Below are 19,398 nucleotides of genomic sequence, written 5' to 3'. Positions count from 1 at the left end.
TTGGACACAGGGGCTTGGAGCAAGCTGCTCCAGTGGAAGGGATCCCTGCCCGTGGCAGGGGTTGGGGCTGGATGAGCTTTAAGGTCGCTTCAACCCAAACCAGCCTGGAGTTCTGTGACAAGAAGTGATCCAATTCACACCTGTGCACTAACAAGAGCTCACTTGATCTTCCCCCAGGCCCTGCAGACTGTGGGTTCGGGACCCAGCTGTGTTGATCTGTGTTTCTGCTCTAGACAAGCACACTATTAAAGCACAGCTGATCAACAGAAGGTGCTTGGCTGCCAGTTGGTGTCTCATGTTTCCATCCCCTTAAAATGAAGCCTTAAATGTTTAATGTGTGCTGGTATTGTTTACTGAGCCACCTCTGGAAACCAACTCAACTGAAGCAGCATGAAGCTCCCGCCCCTGCTCCCAGACACAACACTGGTGAGGAAGAGGTAACACTGACCCCCAGGCAACCTCCATCACACTCAGCTGGAGCCGAGGCTTTCCCCCTATCGGCTCCCTGTGCCAGCTCCCAGCCCCTGCACCCAGGGTGGGAATCTGCTCGAGGAAACGGCTCTGGAGGCGTTCAAAAGCCCCCTCAGACGTTATCAGTTTGAGCTGACACACGGAGCTGTGGATGGCCACAGGCTAACTGAGCCCGGCAGGACATCACTGGCAGGAAACAGCCAGTGCAGGCGTGAGGCTCCAGCAGGTTGTGGTCCTTACACGAGCACTGTAATGCACAAACAGGTCAGGTCAGTCACCAAGCAATTCTGGTGTTTGCTTTCCCTAAGTTACAGAACCCCAGACTGGTTTGGGTTGAAGGGACCTTACAGCTCATCCAGCTCCAACCCCTGCCACAGGCAGGGACCCCTTCCACTGGAGCAGCTTGCTCCAAGCCCCTGTGTCCAACCTGGCCTTGAACACTGCCAGCGATGGGGCAGCCACAGCTTCTCGGGGCACCCTGTGCCAGCGCCTCAGCACCCTCACAGGGAAGAGCTTCTGCCTAAGAGCTCATCTCAGTCTCCCCTCTGGCAGGTTCAAGCCATTCCCCTTGGCCTGTCCCTACAGGCCCTTGTCCCAAGCCCCTCTCCACGTTTCCTGCAGCCCCTTCAGGCACTGGAGCTGCTCTCAGGTCTCCCCTTCAGGAGCCTTCTCTTCTCCAGGCTGCCCCAGCCCAGCTCTCTCAGCCTGGCTCCAGAGCAGAGCTGCTCCAGCCCTCACAGGATCTCCATGGCCTCCTCTGGCCTCGCTCCAACAGCTCCACGTCCCTCTTGTGCTGCTGCCCCAGAGCTGGATCAGGACTGCAGGGGTATTTCCCCAGAGTGCAGCAGAGGGGCAGGATCCCCTCCCTGAGCTGCTGCTCACGCTCTGGGGGTGCAGCCCAGCCCATGCAGAGGTCTGAACTGCCAAGTCCTCATCAGTGACCCAGACAGAACCCAGCCTCTTGTACATATCCGGTGGTTTATTCAGATTCTAAAGAAAGGGTTTGAAAAACATCTTAGGAGGAAAAATCAACTGAGAAACCCACAAGAAAATGGGAACACAGCAGCATTCGCGTCCTGACTTTAACCTAAACAGTAATTGGGTCCCATTTTATTGTGCCATTTCCTCCTATGTTGATACAAACACCTCTGGGTGCTGATACCTGGTTACATTCCTCACAGCCCTGAGAGCTGCCTGTCTCGCTCCAGCAGACCCAGGGCCCCTCCAGGGCTTCTCCAAGCTGAGCTGCACAGGGCTGGCTGCTGCCCTGGCATCACTCATAGCCTGTAGCATAAAACCCAAATTAAAACAGTTGAGAGAGAACAACTTCTGGCTAAAAGAAAAATGAGAGAGGGACTGGCGAGACCCAGAGCAGGAGCTGCAGGGGCAGATACTGTCACCACAAGGCTGTGCTCAGGGCGTGCTCAGCAGATTCAGCCCATGGAGATCCCTCATGACCAAGCAAGTCAGACACTGAGGCCAGCCCTGTTCCATGGCTCCCACAGCGCTGCACACTCTGAGCCCTGCAGAGCAAGGCCTCTCCTTGCAGAGCACCCCCAGCCCCTGCCTCTTTCAGTTTACACTTTTAAGCTTCTTGTTTGGCAGTTCCTGATGGTTCTTGACTTGTTTCCGTTTCTGGCACGGTGCCTCCTTGTTCTCCCCAGCACTCAGCTTCTCCAGGATTAGAGCAGTCTCCTTCAGGAGCCGCAGCTCCCGTTTCTCCTTTCTCTCCTCCATTTCTACTATGTCATCTGCAAACAAAGCCTTCAGAGGCGGGATCAGCTTCGGGATGGTCTGGAAGTCACTGAAGCGTACCTGCAACAAAGCACAGGAGCACCTGCATGAGAACTGAGCTGTGTTTTCCTTCCTCCAATTCAATTCCTAAGAGACGTGGGTGCTGTCCAAGTTTCGCTCCATCAGTGGCTATTCCCACTGCTATGGCTGCATTCAGTCCTCAGGGTCTTCTGCAAGAGGCATCAGCAGCACCAAGAAGGGAGAATATGGTGGCCACGGTTAGAAACCCACAAGAGCTATGCTCACTGCAGAGCCCGAGGGGTCAGTGGAGGACATCACAAGTGTTATGGTCAGACTGAGTTCTCCTGATGGTGCTCAAGCTTCAAACTCCTGACCATACCTCTGACAAGATCATTTACTCTTTTTCAAAGGACTTGTGCTAAAGAATTTCATCTTTCTAAATGAAGGGGCAGTGAAAGTCAACACGAAGAACAAAGAGCCAAAGGCAGCAGAAAGAGCAACAAGGCAGTGCAGCTCTGGGCAAATTCAGAGCAGTTCTTCACAGCAGTTAATGGCTCATTTACATCCTGATTTCTACTCTGTTAATATGAAGCCCAAAGGTGCATTTGAGCACTGCGCATAGGAATCAAATCTGATTCAGTTTATCAGGCAACTGCTGAAATATGGAGAGTTGCAGATGTAATAAAGTAGCTTTATCTGAACTTGAATAGGACAAAAGTCAGTCATTCCACTGGTTAAAGACCCCCTACATTCAGTTCTCAGCAAACTGAATTTCACATGGGAAGTCCTGTGTGATTCCAAAGTTTCCACAGTGGAAATGGAGCGATGTGAAATGTCAAAGAGCCCATTATCATAGAATAGTTTGGGTTGGAGAGGACCTTAAGATCACCCAGTTCCAACCCCCCTGCCATGGGCAGGGACACCTCACACTAAACCATGTCACCCAAGGCTCTGTCCAACCTGGCCTTGAACACTGCCAGGGATGGGGCATTCACAACTTCCTTGGGCATCCTCTTCCAGCATCTCAGCACGCTCACAGGGAAGAGCTTCTGCCTTAGATCTAACCTGAACTTCCCCTGTTTCAGTTTGAACCCATCACCCCTTGTCCTATCGCTCCAGCCCCTGATGAAGAGCCCCTCTCCAGCATCCTTGCAGCCCCCTTCAGACACTGGAAGCTGCTCTGAGGTTCATTGTTTTGCAAAGAATGAAAAATACACCTCAAAAAAGTCTAATTCCAGATGTGAACAACAAAATACTGTATTTACCAACACCTGCATGGTGTTGGTAGAGAGACAGTAGGTCATTACAAAAGGCTGGCTGCCAAGATGTAGGAAATGGCTCCTTGCCTCTGTTCCCTTTGAAGAATATACCATCATTTGAAACTAGGTTCACAGTGAGGACTTCACTTGGTGGGTGAAGTTGGAGGATGGGGAAGTTGGTGTGAACCTCAAGGGGATTTGATTTGGGGTGAGAAGAGACAATGAATTAGATCAGATGATGTTACCTGCAACAGGACGAGGAGCAATGGCCATAAACTAAAGTACAGCAAGTTCCACCTCAACATGAGGAAGAACTTCTTTCCACTGAGGGTGGCAGAGCCCTGGCACAGGCTGCCCAGGGGCGTTGTGGAGTCTCCCTCTCTGGAGACATCCCAAACCCGCCTGGACACGTTCCTATGTGCCCTGCTCTGGGAGGCCCTGCCTTGGCAGGGGGTTGGACTGGGTGATGTCCTTCCAACCCTAATGATTTGTGCTTCTGGGATAACACCATTTGTTAGCACTTTCATGGCCCATCACTGCACTGGGTGCCTTGTGGTGCCCCACTCTGCTCCTCCAGACATGGGGATCCGAACCCAACTCCCTTTCCATCCCCACATTAACAAAGAATGAACTTGTGGATGTGACTGGATGAGCACAACAGGGGTGGAACCTGGACTGGCTTCAGCATGCAAGAGTCCAACACCACACACCAGCTGTCCTGCCCTGAGAGACTATGAGGACAGATGCAGCCCAACATCAAGGACCGAATGAACTCCACAGACTTTACAGGGATTGTCCATTGCCAAGAGAACGATATCTGAGAGCACAGATCACAAGGCAGGAAAGATGATGATGTACTGGGAAGTGTGGGATGTGGGCACGACATAAATGCTGTGGAATAAGGGGTGGATACCGCCCTGGGATAGTTTTGGCTTTAGTTTTAGTTGTTGCTCAGTAGCACTTAACTGATCAAGCACTTTTCAGTCTCATGCTCTGGCAGTGAGGAGGGGCACAAGAAGCAAAGAAGGGGAGCAAAGACAGGACACTTGATCCAAACTAGCCAAAGGGGTATTCCACACCACAGAGCATCATATAAACTTTGGGGAGCTGGCCAGGAGCATATGATGCCCATCCCATCCCTGAGCAGCGCTCTCAAGAGCCCTCAGCACCCATCTCACTCCTTCCCCACACTGAGGACATCCACTGCCAGCAGCAAAAGCTGTTTCAGAGGAAACTCTTCAGAAGGAGATGGTGTATTGATACTAGTGGAGAATTCAGCTCATGAGCAGCCATTCCCAAAGTAACACTGAAACCTTTCCCACAGGCTGGCTCCAAGCTCCCAACTTACCCTCATATGATCAAACGCAATTCCAACTTTCTCACTGAAGTCTTCACTGAAGAGTGGGATCTTGGCATATCTCTGGCTGAAGTGGTTGAGCATGATGAACTCTGCACCCATCTTCATCCCAGTCTGAATCGCCTGCGAGGTTGTGCTGCAAAGGAACAGGAACTGGGCACCACGTCCCCATCACACACAGCCTGGCTGGTGCTGCTGCTCCAGGGGGCAGGGCTGGCTGCTCTGCATCCAAGGGCACCTCACACACACTACCAGGTCCTACTGACACTGGTGGAGCACGAGGTGGCCCTGCTCTCTGCAGGCACAGGCAGACACCTCTTCCTCTGGCAACCTGTGCTGGTGGCAGGTCTGACCTCCAAATGTCTCCAAGTGCACGAGAGCAGCTGCAATTACTTGGATCTCTGCACTGAAGAGCTCCACAAAGTGGGGACAAGGGCTTATTCAAGTACTTGTCCCAAGCGTGCCAGCAAGTCCAGCTCCTGCACAGCAACTCACATGGAATTCCGAGAAGCTGTTCTCAGGTCTCCCCACTTTTGCTGGGGGAGCACTTGGCATTGCAGCACTCGGCCCCAATTATGTGGCTGGGTGCAGGGACAAGATGACTCTTCACAGAGTCATACTTTATGTTGGAAGAGACCTTAAAACTCATCCAGTTCTAACCCCCTTCCCACGGGCAGGGACCCCTTCCACTGGAGCAGCTTGCTCCAAGCCCCTGTGTCCAACCTGGCCTTGAACAGTGCCAGGGATGGGGCAGCCACAGCTTCTCTGGGCACCCTGTGCCAGCGCCTCAGCACCCTCACAGGGAAGAGCTTCTGCCTAATAATCTTCTCCTCCCGAGTTTAGTCCTACATATAATCAAGCAGAGGGCCTCATCTTTGGGCTAGGCTATTTGTAGAGCTATCACCATCTACTTCTCTCTGGGGACTTTCAGAGGAGCTGTGAAGGCTTCAAAGCTGGTGCAATGAGCAACACATCATTTTAGTACTGAGGAGCTCTACACACACCAGAACCATGTACAGGACTTGGGCCCTCCACCATCAGCTCCAAGGACAAAACCCAGATCAGCATCTTTGTCTTCCTAGTAAGTGAGAGGCAGCAGAACACTCCCTACCTGTGTGTCTTCTCTATAGCTTCTTTCTCCATGCCATCTTCCAGCGTTGCTTCATGGATCAGCAGGGTAGCATTTTTACCTGGGTAAAAAAAGCATATATTCAGTCTTCAGGTGAATACAGACTGGTTCAACTGCCTGCATGAACTCTCATTCCCCCCTCTTAGCCCTCTGGTGTGTTGCAGGCACAGCACCGAGGGTCTAGAGGTGCCCACTAGTTTAGGGGATACCAACAGTTCAAGACCTTTCTCCAAGACCTTCTTCAAGCAGAGGGTGTTTGTCACCTACCCATTTGTACTAAGGCCATGCAGGGCATTGTGTCCCCAGAGTAAACTACTTTCCAGCCAGATTTGTGGATCATCGCACATGCAAAAGCATTTTTACAGTGCCGGACTTCACAAGTCTGAAACTGAACAAGGACACAAGTGTTAGAGCTCAGGTCCCCCCTGGCAGCAACTGTCCCTGCCAGCTCAGGAGCTTACCTCAGCCAAGTCGTAGCTCCCCAACAGAGAACTGACAAACTCTTTAGCTTTAGGTTTGATGTTCTCACAGCCTTTCGCAAGAGACTGGCATGGAATCATCCTGTGATGGAGGGGAGAGGAAGGAACTAAGGACAGGTACAAAGGGAAACCTCATCTTGTCTCCAAGCAGATGATTTCTCCTTCTCAGTTCACAGCCTTACAAACAAGACACCTTTGTGCAGTCTGGTGTTCCCCTGGCTCGCACTACTCAGTGGCCCAGAAACTCATCCAACCACTTTCTCCCCACTGTGCAGTACTCTCCTTCCAGGAATCGTTGTTCACTTTCCCAACTCTCCTAACGGGAAGCAGCGTTTAAGCCTCTATGAAGTAGCACAACTGAGTAACAAACCTTCTCCCTCCCATTTGCACATCCTAATTCTACACAATAGGAGTCAGTCACCTTCAATAAAGGGGTTGGGGAATGGATGACAGCAGTTTGCCTTGAGTAAGGAACCAGCAAGGCCATTTCTCCACATATCACACAGAACACTCACTTGATGTCTCCAAGAATCTCTTCACAGTGGTTGTGGTACTCGTGTAGCCATGGCATGATCTGTTCAGGTGCTACCAGAAACAGAGGGCTGAAAGTCTGACCAAGGGCTGCCTGGAAAAGCAAAAGCAGGGGGGAAAAAACCAAACTCAATACCAGACACACACCAAATCAGGAAGAAATACCAAGGGAAAGGATGGTGTCTTTTCCACTGCTCCAAAGGTCCCTCCCCTCACCCCAAGGCAAGCTGAGGGGCAGTGAAACAGCAGCACTACTTACAAAAGCTTTCCGCCTCTCCATCAGGATGTGCAGCAGCCCCTGCAAAGGAGTGAAGAAGACACAAAGCTGCAGTCAGAGATGTCTGGGGTGGAAGTAACAACAGCACTACCACAGCTCAGCTGCAGTGGCTGGAAGGTCTATAGGCAGGAACAGATGACAGCTCCTCTTCAGTAACTGCAACTTGCTGAGCTGTGGGAAGTGTCACTGCTTCTACCCCAGGCTGGTGGCCAGCAGCCCCTCAGCCCTTCCCAGTGCTGCTGTGCTTTCCAGGCACAAGGCAGCAGACCAGCCCTGCTCAGGCCCAACCTACAAGAGAGCAACTCATCCTCCTGTAAGCACTGACTGCAGAGCACTGAAGCAAGCTGGGTTGGACACTGCTAAACCATTGCAACTCCAGATGGTCCCAGCAAGTCTGCAACGATCCCTAACTGGAAGGGAGAGGGGATGAGAAACGGAGAGGTTCAGTAGTGCCTTGGGAATGCAGAGGAGATGAATACAGGCATCCCTGCCAGCAGGGCAGCCTGGAGTCATCAGCTACTCCCCAATCCCAAGGAGCAAAGCAGGCCTGGACAGGAGCCCTTCTCCTTCCAACCCCCCCACCTACCGAATGGTGGTCGGTGTGCATGTGAGACACAAACACAGCTGCTATGTTACACAGCACTCGGTCAACTTGCTCTCCATAGTGGCGACAGAGCTGTCCAAAGGTTCCTTCTCCACAGTCCAAGAGCAGGGAGTGGGTAGAGCTGACAAGACAAGTGACAGCGACACTGAGCAGGCACGGCATGAGCTCTGCCCAGGGCCCACTCAGAGAGGTGATCTGTTGGGTTGGATGCTGGAGAGGGAATCTTCATCAGGGACTGTAGTGACAGGACAAGGGGTGATGGGTTCAAACTGGAACAGGAGAAGTTCAGGTTAGATCTAAGGCAGAAGCTCTTCCCTGTGAGGGTGCTGAGGCGCTGGCCCAGGGTGTTAAATGCCCCATCCCTGGCAGTGTTCAAGGCCAGGTTGGACAGAGCCTTAGGTGACACGGTCTAGTGTGAAGCATCTCTGCCCATGGCAGGGGTTGGAAATTGATCTTAAGGTCCTTTCCAACCCAAACCATTCTGCGATGCTATGATCCTAAGGCAGAGAGCTGTCAGTACTCTACACCTCTAAATGCGACTCCAGCCAAGGGTTTAGACTGTTCTGCCCGCACAGCTCATTGTGCTCTGGTGTTGATGCTGAACACACCCTTGGAGCAAATGGTAAAATGAAGACATTTATGTTTCGCTTCACAAACATTGAATGCTTGGCTTTACAGGTGGCTCTCAAGTCTTCCCCTACAGAGACACAGGGGCCTGACACTGAAGTCCTACAGGCTCCACAAGAGGAGCACTCTCCCTGTGTCATCCAAATAACCCTTTGAAACACTCAGCCTCCCCAGGCAGCATGTGTGGCACTGGGATTTACCTGGTATTTACCAGCGTGGAACTGACATTTCGGATCTTCATTGGAATTGCAGATCCTGTTCCCAAGAACACAATTTCAGGATAAGCACCCACATTGCCTGGAGAAACAGACAAGGATTTGTCAGGCAATTTTATCCACAACCTGCCCAGTCAGACACCACTGAGTTCAACAGCCTGGTAACTCCATGGTCGTCATGTCCAGTGTGTTCAGTTTTGCTTCCCTCAGCCTCTGGCTTTCCTACAGCAGTAATGTGTACGAGGGAAGACAGAATGAGCATCACCAAGAGCACACATCACAGCGCACAAGTGCATATCCAAAGGTGGGCAGACAAGGCCTCTGCTCAATGACAGAGCTGGCAGCTCAACAGGCACCTGGTTCCTCCCGTTCTGCAGTGCCCTGACTCTGCCCAGAATCAGGATGCAGACAGTGAGTGGTGCTGTGCCATACCATGGGAGCATCACTGCCGACAGGACAGCTGGGATTCAGAAGAGAGTGCCCCACAGGGAGCTGGATCTAGAGCAAGGACACGAAGACTCACACTGTGGCTGTTATGACAGCATCCAACATGAGCAGGGCTCTGGTCAGCTGGGAGCAAGAACCCATGCGTGTTTCGTCTCTGCCTCCAGCAGTGCTCAATCCCCAAACCCAGCAGCTTCGGAAAACCAGAAGCACAAGATGGCCTAAACCCAACTGAAGCAAGGCAACTCCATTTGCACTAAGCCTGGCCTCTGCACAGCTCCAGGAGGACTTAAAAGCACCTCTCAGGCTGCAGGAAAACTGTATGTTCACAGCTTTGTCTGGGTTCTAAGGCAGTGGGTCACCAAGACCACCTACTTCCCACTACAGTGATCCAAGACAAGTTGCTGATGCTCACCTGGAACAGCAGCCAGGCTCTCTTTGCACTCCTTCACTCGGGCCTGGAAGTCAGGGAGGTCCAAAGCTTCACTAACAAACGCGTCGTGATCGCAGACAGTCACAGCATCTCTGCAAGAAGAGACCAGGAACAGGATGGGGCAGGGTTGGAACTGAGAAGACAGCACTTGTCCAAGTACAGTGTGCCAAAACCGCCTCACAACAGAGTCACAGAACCCCAGACTGGTCTGTGTTGGAAGGGACCTTAAAGCTCACCCAGATCCAACCCCTGCCACGGGCAGGGACCCCTTCCACTGGAGCAGCTTGCTCCAAGCCCCTGTGTCCAACCTGGCCTTGAACACTGCCAGGGATGGGGCAGCCACAGCTTCTCTGGGCACCCTGGGCCAGCGCCTCAGCACCCTCACAGGGAAGAACTTCCTCTTATTTCCAACCTACATCTCCCCTGTTTCACTTTGAACCCATCATCCCTTGTCCTATCGCTACAGTCCCTGATGAGGGTCCCTCTCCAGCATCCTTGTAGACATCATCCTTCATGTCTGAAGGATGTCCAACATCCTTCAGACACTGGAAGCTGCTCTGAGGTCTCCAAGCAGCTTCTCTTCTCCAGGCTGAACAGCTCCAGTGTTCTCAGCCTGGCTTCATACGGGAGGTGCTCCAGCCCCTGCTCATCCTCGTGGCCTCCTCTGAACTTGTTCCAACAGCTCCATGTCCTTTTTATGTTGAGGACCCCAGCACTGCACACAGTGCTGCAAGTGGGGTCTCCCCAGAGCGCAGCAGATGGACAGGATCCCCTCCCTCAGGTGCTGCTCATGCTCTGGGGGGTGCAGCCCAGTACACTGGGGGGTTCTGGGCTCAAGTGCACACTGAACCCAGCTCATGTTCAGTATGTCCTCACCCAACATCTGCAAACCCTCCTCCTCAGGCTGCTCTCAATCACTTCTCTGCTCAACCTGTGTCTGTGCCTGGGACTCCCTCAATCCAGGGGCAAGACCTTGCACTTGGCTTGGTTGAACTCCATGAGGTTTGCACTGTCTCACCTCCCAAGCATCCCTCTGGTTCCCATCCCTTCCCTCCCATGTGGTGACTGCATCTGTGTCCTCCTGTTCTGCCCAACAGAGCCAGAAGCTTGAGCCATGGCAGCTGCTATCCCCACGTGGTCCCTGCCCTTAAGCTCCTCACTGAGCAGCTTCACCTACTTGCCCACAAAACAAGCACCACGGAAGTCTGCAAGTGTTCAAGCACAGCTCTGACACCCTCTGAAGACCCAGAAAGCCCAACAGGACTTTCATCAGGCTCCCCAAAGAGTCTCTCTCTGCCACACCACACTTGTGTGCACAGCACATGAGGTTAAAGCAAAGGACAGAGCAGTGTATGAGGCTACAAGAGGGAGGGACAGAAACAACACTCCAGACCATGTCCTACACCTTGTCTGAGACTTCCTGGGACAGGCACACAACTGACAGCTTGGCAGCTACCCCAGCACGGCCACCAGGAGGAATGTGCAAAGGACACCAGTCCCCCATCCACCCTCAGCACAGACTCACCCAGAACACCCCAAAACGAGCAACCAAAGATTCCCACCGACCTCTGCCACTCCTGTTGGGGTCTGAAGTGGTATTTCAAGAGGCACTCTCCTCGCACAATGGGCACACTACACACAGCCTCTTCTTCCTGCAGTGAGAAGAGTGACATTAAACATGTGCTTTGCTCAGGGGCATGAAAAACAAGCATGCAGGGCCTGGTCTACCTTGCTGTGGTAGGTGCTGAGCAGAGGGAAGATCTCAGGGTGGATGAGGTTGAGCTGAGTTTGGATCTTGTAGCTGCGCGGGTTGTGCACGGCGGAGGAGTTCTCATTGAGCACCAAGTGCTGAGTTCCGGGTCCAAATCTGCAAGAGGACAACAAAGGGCACAATGGCTTCAGTCCCACATTAGAGTTGGCATATGCATGCACCTGAGCCATTAGCTGAGACCCCATCTGAGCCAGCAGAGCCCTACTGCCAGCCAACAGTTCTTTCTGCTCTGGGGAAGACACTGGCACCTTAAGAACATGCTGCTGCCCATCAGTGACTCTCCAGAAATGAGAAGATCACTCACCTTTGCAGCCACTGCTGGTAGCGGCTGTCTCGAAGCACTGCCTCTGGGGTCATGTGAATAACCAAGGCCACCTGATGCTCAGGATGTCCCTCCTGGTACCTGGGGCATGTTCAAATACAGAGAGAGCACTTGAACTTCAGCCTCCATCACCTCGGCCTTCCCTCTCCCATGTGAGTGCTATCAGAGATGCCCCCTGAAGCAGGCAGAGCACAGGAGGCTCAAGGCTCCGCAGGGCTTAAGCCTGCCTTTGCTGCCACCTGCACTCTGCCCCCAGGGCATTCCTCTCCTTCAAGAGCAAGACCTGCAGAGCCTTTCTGAAGCCTGCCATGCTTCTGCACAAGCCCTGCAGAGATGCTCTGCACAGCCCAGGCTTCTACTGCACAGGGAAGCAGCAGTCTCTGCATTGCTTCCTTCCAGTGGCCTTCTTTGGAGGCTCCTAAGGGAAGAGCAGCTTGTGACCATGACAGAACCCCAAAGGTCCCGCACAGCCTTGCCTTTCCTAAAAGGCTCAACACACCACCAGACTTTTCCTGGAGTCTCTACCTCCTTAATAGTGCCAAAGAGCACAGACATCAGCCCCAAGAACCACCAGAACAAGAGCTTCTCTTTGGCACAGATGTCCTCCCCGGCGCCACCCCGCTACCTTCGGAAGGTCTCGTTCTCACACACAGCATCCACAAAGCCCTCGTGGGGACATTCCAGCACGATGAACACAGGGCCAGGGTCAGCAGGGGCACACAGTTCTTCAGGAAAGAGCTGCAGGCAGATACACAGAGACCACACCACCATCAGGCTATACACACACCTTCCTGCATCACTGTGCTGCACTCCAGAGAGGTAGGGGATGCCCCACCCCTGGAGACATTCCAGGCCACGCTGAATGTGGTTCTGGGCAACCTGATCTAGTTGAAGATGTCCCTGCTCATTGCAGAGGGTTGGACTGGATGAACTTTGATCTTCGCTTACAGATCACCTGCGACATGGCCAGAGCTGACTCTGCCTCTCACTTCACACCAGCGTTTGAGACATGAAGACTCTGCACACAGGAGCCACTGGACTTCTTTTGGTGTAAGGAGCAGCCAGAGCAAGGAAGGAGTGACAGCTACACCAGCATCCAACCCATGCATGGATTAACTCTACTCATGCACTCCTAGACCTGCATCAGCTTTGGGCAGGAGAGGTAAGAAGCTCTGACAACCAGCAGCCACACAGCCATAGGCACAAGTGAATTCATTTCAGAGCACACCTCCCTCATCACACCCTGCCAAAGCCCCACTCATGCTCCCCACATGAGCCACATTCAGGCACAACAGGGAGCAGTCACTCACCAGTAACCACTCAAAGCTCCAAACCAGCAAAACCCACACCAAGCAGGGGTGAGAGAGAACAGGCAGACATCACTGGTGGGACACTGGCACAGGGTGCCCAGAGAAGCTGTGGCTGCCCCATCCCTGGCAGTGTTCAAGGCCAGGCTGGACACGGGGGCTTGGAGCAAGCTGCTCCAGTGGAAGGGGTTCCTGCCCGTGGCAGGGGTTGGAGCTGGAGGAGCTTTAAGGTCCCTCAAAAATGGGTGTAAAAACCCACCCTATGTCCCAGTAATTACTGGTAGGCAAAATCTGCACAAAAAGATTATTCCCCTGGGAGCCCAGTGAAGGAGGGAGGATGGCAAAGCCAAGGCACAAAGCACAGCTACATCTTACCTCTCTGCCTTCAAAAGTGATGCTCTCCCCATTCTTGAGAGCTGTGATTATGGGAAAAATGGCTGGAGTTCCCCTGAAACAAAGGGCACGGAAACATGCAGCTTGCCAGCATCAACGTGCCTGGGGTTGCCCCATCACCCAGCTGGGATCCTGTACTCACACTGGCAGACCCATCTCCTGTGCTTTAGCTGCCAGGAATTTTCCCTTCCTGGGGTGAATCTGAAAGGAAGAAACAAAGCAGAATTACCAGCCAAATAAGAGGGACAAGAAATAAGATCCATGGACTTCCACTGGTCTCATTTTCCCCCGAAAAAGACTTTTTTGTTTCCAAGATGCTGCTGCTGCTTCTTGCTCCCTTCTTTAGCCAAGGGAGCAGGACAGACTTCTCCACTGTAAGCATGAAGCAAGAATGGAACTTGTACACTCTTAGTTGGCTGCTCTATAAAAAACACTTTTCAAATATGCCTCCAGCTTTCACACATTCTTCCTCATGCTCCAGCCACTCTGAAAATCAGCATCACAAAATATCTTCAATGCCCTACTGGAAAATGTCATCTGCAGTTAAATCCATTTAGCAAGATGTTGTAATGACATTCGGAATCATTTCTTAACAGAAAGGGTGGAAAACCCTGGCCCAGGGTTCCCAGAGAGGTGGTTAACGCTCCAAGCCTGTCAGTGTTTAAGAAGGGTTTGGACAATGCCCTTAATAACATGCTTAAACAGCCCTGAAGTGGTCAGGTGGGTGGATAAGGTCATTGTTGAAGGTCCCTTCCAACTGAAATACTCTCTTCTATTCTACACCGATTTCATTAACTTTATGCCCAAGCTTACCTTACAAAGGAAAGCCATGACCAGGTCGGGGTGCCTGCTTGCACACTTCTGTTCAGCACCTGTAAAAGAGAGCAAAAGACCACTCACAATCATTACTATCATTTTTCCTTAAAGCCAAAGTCGGTCCATGTTTGCTAAAGCACCAACAGGAGCAACATCTTCCAGCTCAGCAGCAGAATGCTGAATGAGCCTAAAGGCAGAAAGCCCATGGCTTCATCTGGGAGAAACCAAACTAAAGCCCAGACTGACAAGTAACTAATCCAAACATCCCCTTGTAATTACATGACACAGGCTGAAGCACCCACTCCAGCCAGGGACAAGCTACTACAGGGACTGTCCTGGGTTTAGCAGCAGCAGTAATATTTTCTCCTTCTTAGTAGCTGGTGCAGTGCTGTGTTTTTAACTTTCAGCCTGGGCACAGCGCTGATAACACCGATGCTTTTAGTTGCTGCTTAGTAATGTTTACTCTGACCAAGGACTTTCTGAGTCTCATGCTCTGCCAGGAAAGAGAGGAAGCAGAGACAGGACACCTGACTCAAACTAGCCAAAGAGGTATTCCATACCACAGCATGTCATGCCCAGTACATAAACTGAGGGCAGTTACACAGAAGGGCTAGTTCACTGCTCGGTTGGGCTGGGTATTGGTCGGCGGGTGGTTGAGTGGTTGTATTCTCTTCCCTTGTTATTTCCCTTATCATTATTATTATTGGTGGTAGCAGCAGTGACTTGTGTTATACCTTAGTTACTGGACTGTTCTTATCTCAACCCGTGGGAGTTACATTCTTTCGATTCTGCTCCCCATCCCTCCAGGAGCCGGGGCAAAGAATAGGGGGAGTGAGAGAGCAGCTGCGTGGCTCTGATTTATGGCTGGGCTTAAACCACGACAGGGACTAATCCCACCCCAAGCAGGAATCGTGTCCAATTTCTATGCCTTATTAGTTCTGTGTCAACTTCCAAAGTGCCAGAACACATCCTGCTCCTTCAGCTGAGCTTCTCTATGGACCTTGCTTCCAGAGAGCAAGCAGCTTGGAGGACAAATACATCTCCTTAACTGGGCTTACCTTCATTAAAGTTAAAAAGGGAATGCCATTTCTTTTTCACCTGTTTCCTTTGGGCTTTCTTTTTCCTTGCCCTTCTCCAAGCTTTGCTGTGCAGCTCTTGGGGATTCAGGCCCTGCATTTCCTTTAGGGCTATTTCCACCTTGGGCTGATGCTCCAGGACTCTGAGGCAACATAGTTTCAGCAGCTTGTGGATTTCCTGTCCCAAATCCAATAAAACCAGAGAAAAATCACTCAATCCAAAGGGACAGACATGGAAGAGGGAATGCTACTCATGCTTTTCTTGATAGCTATGTATAAACTGCACCAGAACACAAAGCTCCTCCCCCTGAGTCTGACTTGTGCTTGCATACTCCAGTCACTTATTTCAGGAGCCATCCACCATCCAAGTCCTTCAGTCTGTCAGAATGGCTCAACTCTGTCAAGTCTGTGCCTGCACTATGGGAATCACAGCTCCCAGCAGTAAGAGACCACAGAAAGCTGAACGCAGCGACAGTTCAAAGTCATTCTATACACCCACACCTAAGGAACAATCCAAGGCCCTGACTCAGCAGGTCCTGTCTCTTTGAAAGAGATTCTCCCCCTGAGAAACACAGGCAGCTTAATCGACATCTTCTTACTCAGGCTTGCAACCAGAAGCCACTCCTTTCACCACCTTGAGCATGGTTAGTGAACAAGTGCTTCTCCTGTGTGACTACAGCCTCATGTGCTCACCTGCAAGAGGTATCTGGTGCACTGTCATTGTCTCATCCTTATACTCAGGCTCTGTGTGCAGCTGCACGGCTGGAAAGAGATCAGGCACTGCCATGAAAAGGCTCAGAAGGAAATTTCAATCAGGAAAAACTCTTGTCTCTTTCTTAAACCAAACCTGATGAATGTCCCCCCCCTTCCCTTCTCTGCCCAACTGTAAAGATCAATTAGGCCTTAAAAGCCTATCATCCACAAGAAGCAGTCCATGATCCCATGGGAAGGTAGTTCACTGCCAGACTGTGCAAGAAAATTGCCTCTACAGTGGTTTAAAACTTAATGCTGTCTAATAGTCCAACAGACTGGTCATGGCCTACCAGAAACAGAGCTGAAAACACTCCAGCGATGGATCTGAAGAGTGTATCAGAGCAAAACAAAAGCTTAAAACTTCTTTGAGTGAATGTAAACCAGAGGCTTCTATTCTGAAGTTGTGACTGTTTGATGCAACCTCAGCTACAGCTGAAACAAAAGCATTCCAAGTTCATATTCACTAAACATCACTCCCCACATACCTAAATCCATCCTTTTTAGGGGCCCAGGGAACTGCCGAATAGCTTTCAAGTAGCTTTGCTGGAAAAGACAGAGCATATCAGTTCCTTTCAGTGAAGTCAAAGGCTCTGCACCATGTCAGGCAAAACCTGGGCAGCACAGAGCCAGCCAGAAAGCATTTAGCAGGTTCCCACCTCCCATGGGCATTGCTCCTCTAGAAAGAGAAAAGAACCCCAAGAACCACTCTCCCCATCCCTTACAGCAATGTAGTCAGGCAGCAGAAACTGCAAGGAAATGAAATAGTGCTGAGGATTGGGAATGACCAGCCTAGTCATGGCATTAGGCTGGCAAGGAGCACGTTAAGCAGGAGATCAGAGACCAAGTTTCTATTAAAAGAACAAGGAGAGAGAGCAGATGGGAGAACAAAGGCTGCCCTTGGAGGAAACATGAGTTACCAGAACCTCAGCTGACAAGACAGGCTCAAGGAGCATCAGTTTGATGCTGTCCTGTGTGTAACTGAAGAGATTTGCTTTCCAAAGCCAGCCCTTTGGCAGAACCTTTGGGCTGGCACTAGCTCAGATCAGCAGTTTCCACCTGTATGATGACTCACTCCTGTCATACCAGCTCTCCCAAATTCCAAGGTCAGCTTTAACACTAGAAGAGCTCCCTTCTGCAAGCTTCCCCACTTACCAGCTTTGGTGGCCCTAGGAAAACACATCTTTGAAGCCCCAAAGCCTTTAATGTGAGAATCATACCTAAAGGAAAGGGAGAAACAGCTTTATCACAGCCCTGTAAGCTCTGGTAGAGAGCGAAGAAAGATCCCGCAAGGAACGGTGGGTCTCTCCAGGAAGGCAGGAATTGAACTGGGATCCAAATTCAGTTTCACCTCAGCTTTGTGGCAGTTTCAACAAGTCACTTATCAGCAGATAAGGAAAAAATGTACAAATCCTGACAGTCACAATTCGGAGCAAGGTACCTGCACAGATTGTCAGTGTGCTCCTTCTGGAGAGATTTCCAGTTTTAATGAATCCCAGACTGCTTTGGGGTGGAAGGACCTTAAAGCTCATCCTGCAATGGGCAGGGACACCTTCCACTAGACCAGGTTGTCCAGAACTGCATCCAGCCTGGCCATGACTGTCTCCAGTGATGGAGCATCCATCACCTCTCTGGGCAACCCCTGCCAGTGTTCTACCACCCTCAGTGTAAATAATTTCTTCCTCGCATCCAATCTTCTTTTCATCCTACCACAACAGGCCCTGCCATCTTTCTTACAGGTCCCTGTTAAGAACTGAAAAGCTGCAATAAGGTCTCCCCTGAGACTTCTCCAAACTGAACCAGTCCAGCTCTCCCAGCATTTCCTCACAGGAGAGATGCTCCATCCATCTGACCCTTTCTGTGGCCCTTGTCTGGACCCTCTCCAACACATCCATGTCCTTCCTGTGCTGAGAACTCAGGAGCTGGACACAGGACTGCAGGTGGGGGCTCACCAGAGCAGAGCAGAGGGACAAGAAGTGACCTGTTCTAATTTTACCCTGCACTGAGGACAGGAGGGAACCAGAAGTCCTAGGAGGTGCCTGCAACTCAGGAGCAGCCCCTGTCGGCAGCGCCAGGCTGGTAAAGCCTCTGCTCTGGCAGACTGGTTGATGAGAAACTTAACGCGAATCGGCTTCAGTGTGCACTCGCAGCCCAGAAACCAACCGTATCCTGGGCTGCATCAAGAGGAGCGTGACCAGCAGGTCGAAGGAGGTGATCCTGCCCCTCTGCTCTGCTCTCATGAGACCTCACTTGGAGCATTGTGTGCAGTTCTGGTGTCCTCAACATAAAAGGGACATGGAACTGTTGGAACAAGTCCAGAGGAGGGCCACAAGGATGATCAGGGACTGGAGCACCTCCTGTATGGAGACAGGCTCAGAAAGTTGGGGCTGTTCAGCCTGGAGAAGAGAAGCTGTGTGGAGACCTCTGAGCAGCTTCCAGTGTCTGAAGGGGGCCTACAAGGAAGGTGTCCCTGGCCCGTGGCAGGGGTTGGAACTGGATGAGCTTTAAGGTCCCGTCCAACCCAAACCATGCCATGATTCTATGATTCGGGCCGGTGAGGCCGGGGCTGCGCTTCTCCCTTCACGTGTTGGCCGCACCGCGGCAGGCACACCCCACCGTGACAGCGCTTCCCCTCCCCACACCGGGCAGCTCCCAGCGCCACGGCCGGCTCCAGCCCGCCCCGCTCACCTGGCAGCCCCCCGACGTTGGCCCAGGCCACCCGGCTCAGGAAGATGCTGTCCAGGTGCGAGATCTTCAGCCTGAGGGGACACGGGGCGGGAGCGGTGAGCAGGGCCCGCCGCTGCCCCGGCCGCCCCCGCCTGCCCGCACTTACTTGTGCTCCTGCATGGCCCGCTGCGTGCCCTCGCCGCAGTTGAAGAGGTATCTGAAGGAGAAGGGGAGGTCAGAGCGGGCCCGGGCGGGGGTTCCCGGCGCCGGCGGTCCCGCACTCACCGGTTGAACTCGGAGAACACGTAAACGGCAGCACCGGCATCGCGGCTCCCGGCCGCCACCACCTGCACGTAGACGGTGTTAGGCCCGGCCAGGCCCGTGCCCGCGCTCCGCCGCCGCTCGCGGGCCCACACGTGGCGCGGCACGTCCCGGGGCCGCCGCGCAGGCCGCGCCGCTGAGGAAGCCGCGGCGCTGGTGTCCGCCATGGCCCTGCCCGCCCCGCACCGCGCGGGGCCGAGCGCCCGCCACAGCGCCCACATCCACGCAGCGGCTTCAGCGGCGTCCTCGTTCCCCCGCCATGTGACGAGGGAGAGCCAATGAGAAGCGAGAAACCCGGCTCTGGTCCCCGCCCATCCGCCGGCTCTGGCCCGTGTGGCCGCCGGTAGAGGCCGGCGCCGGAGGAGAGGGAGTTTGGGGCCCGGTGCCTTCGCGG

The 19,398-nt window shown here is 52.6% G+C and overlaps 1 protein-coding gene across 2 annotated transcripts; it reads right to left on the bottom strand.

Moving 5' to 3' along the window:
* Positions 1-1,430: 1,430 nt before the first annotated feature.
* Positions 1,431-19,251, bottom strand: ELAC2 (elaC ribonuclease Z 2). 2 transcript variants are annotated; one of them, XM_080629081.1, is made up of 24 exons: positions 18,969-19,251; positions 18,850-18,900; positions 18,705-18,775; positions 17,172-17,236; positions 16,505-16,562; positions 15,960-16,028; positions 15,289-15,444; positions 14,188-14,246; positions 13,517-13,575; positions 13,357-13,429; positions 12,300-12,412; positions 11,657-11,755; positions 11,310-11,448; positions 11,148-11,233; positions 9,564-9,673; positions 8,690-8,786; positions 7,845-7,983; positions 7,241-7,279; positions 6,966-7,075; positions 6,433-6,532; positions 6,239-6,359; positions 5,954-6,032; positions 4,834-4,978; positions 1,431-2,286 (listed from the first exon to the last, which is right to left on the bottom strand). In XM_080629081.1, the coding sequence occupies exons 1-24, from the start codon at positions 19,223-19,225 to the stop codon at positions 2,044-2,046; spliced, it is 2,538 nt and encodes an 845-aa protein (XP_080485207.1). In that variant the 5' UTR covers positions 19,226-19,251; the 3' UTR covers positions 1,431-2,043. The 2 variants fall into 2 exon arrangements, with proteins under 2 accessions (XP_080485207.1, XP_080485208.1); XM_080629082.1 differs by lacking the exons at positions 17,172-17,236; positions 18,850-18,900; positions 18,969-19,251 and having other exon boundaries at positions 18,705-18,762.
* Positions 19,252-19,398: the final 147 nt, after the last annotated feature.

The sequence above is a fragment of the Psittacula echo genome, assembly GCF_963264785.1.
Source record: "Psittacula echo genome assembly, chromosome: 14".
NCBI classification, from domain to species: Eukaryota; Metazoa; Chordata; class Aves; order Psittaciformes; family Psittacidae; genus Psittacula; species Psittacula echo.
Note: the sequence above shows the minus strand (reverse complement) of the source record. Positions and strands in the feature narration are given on the sequence as shown.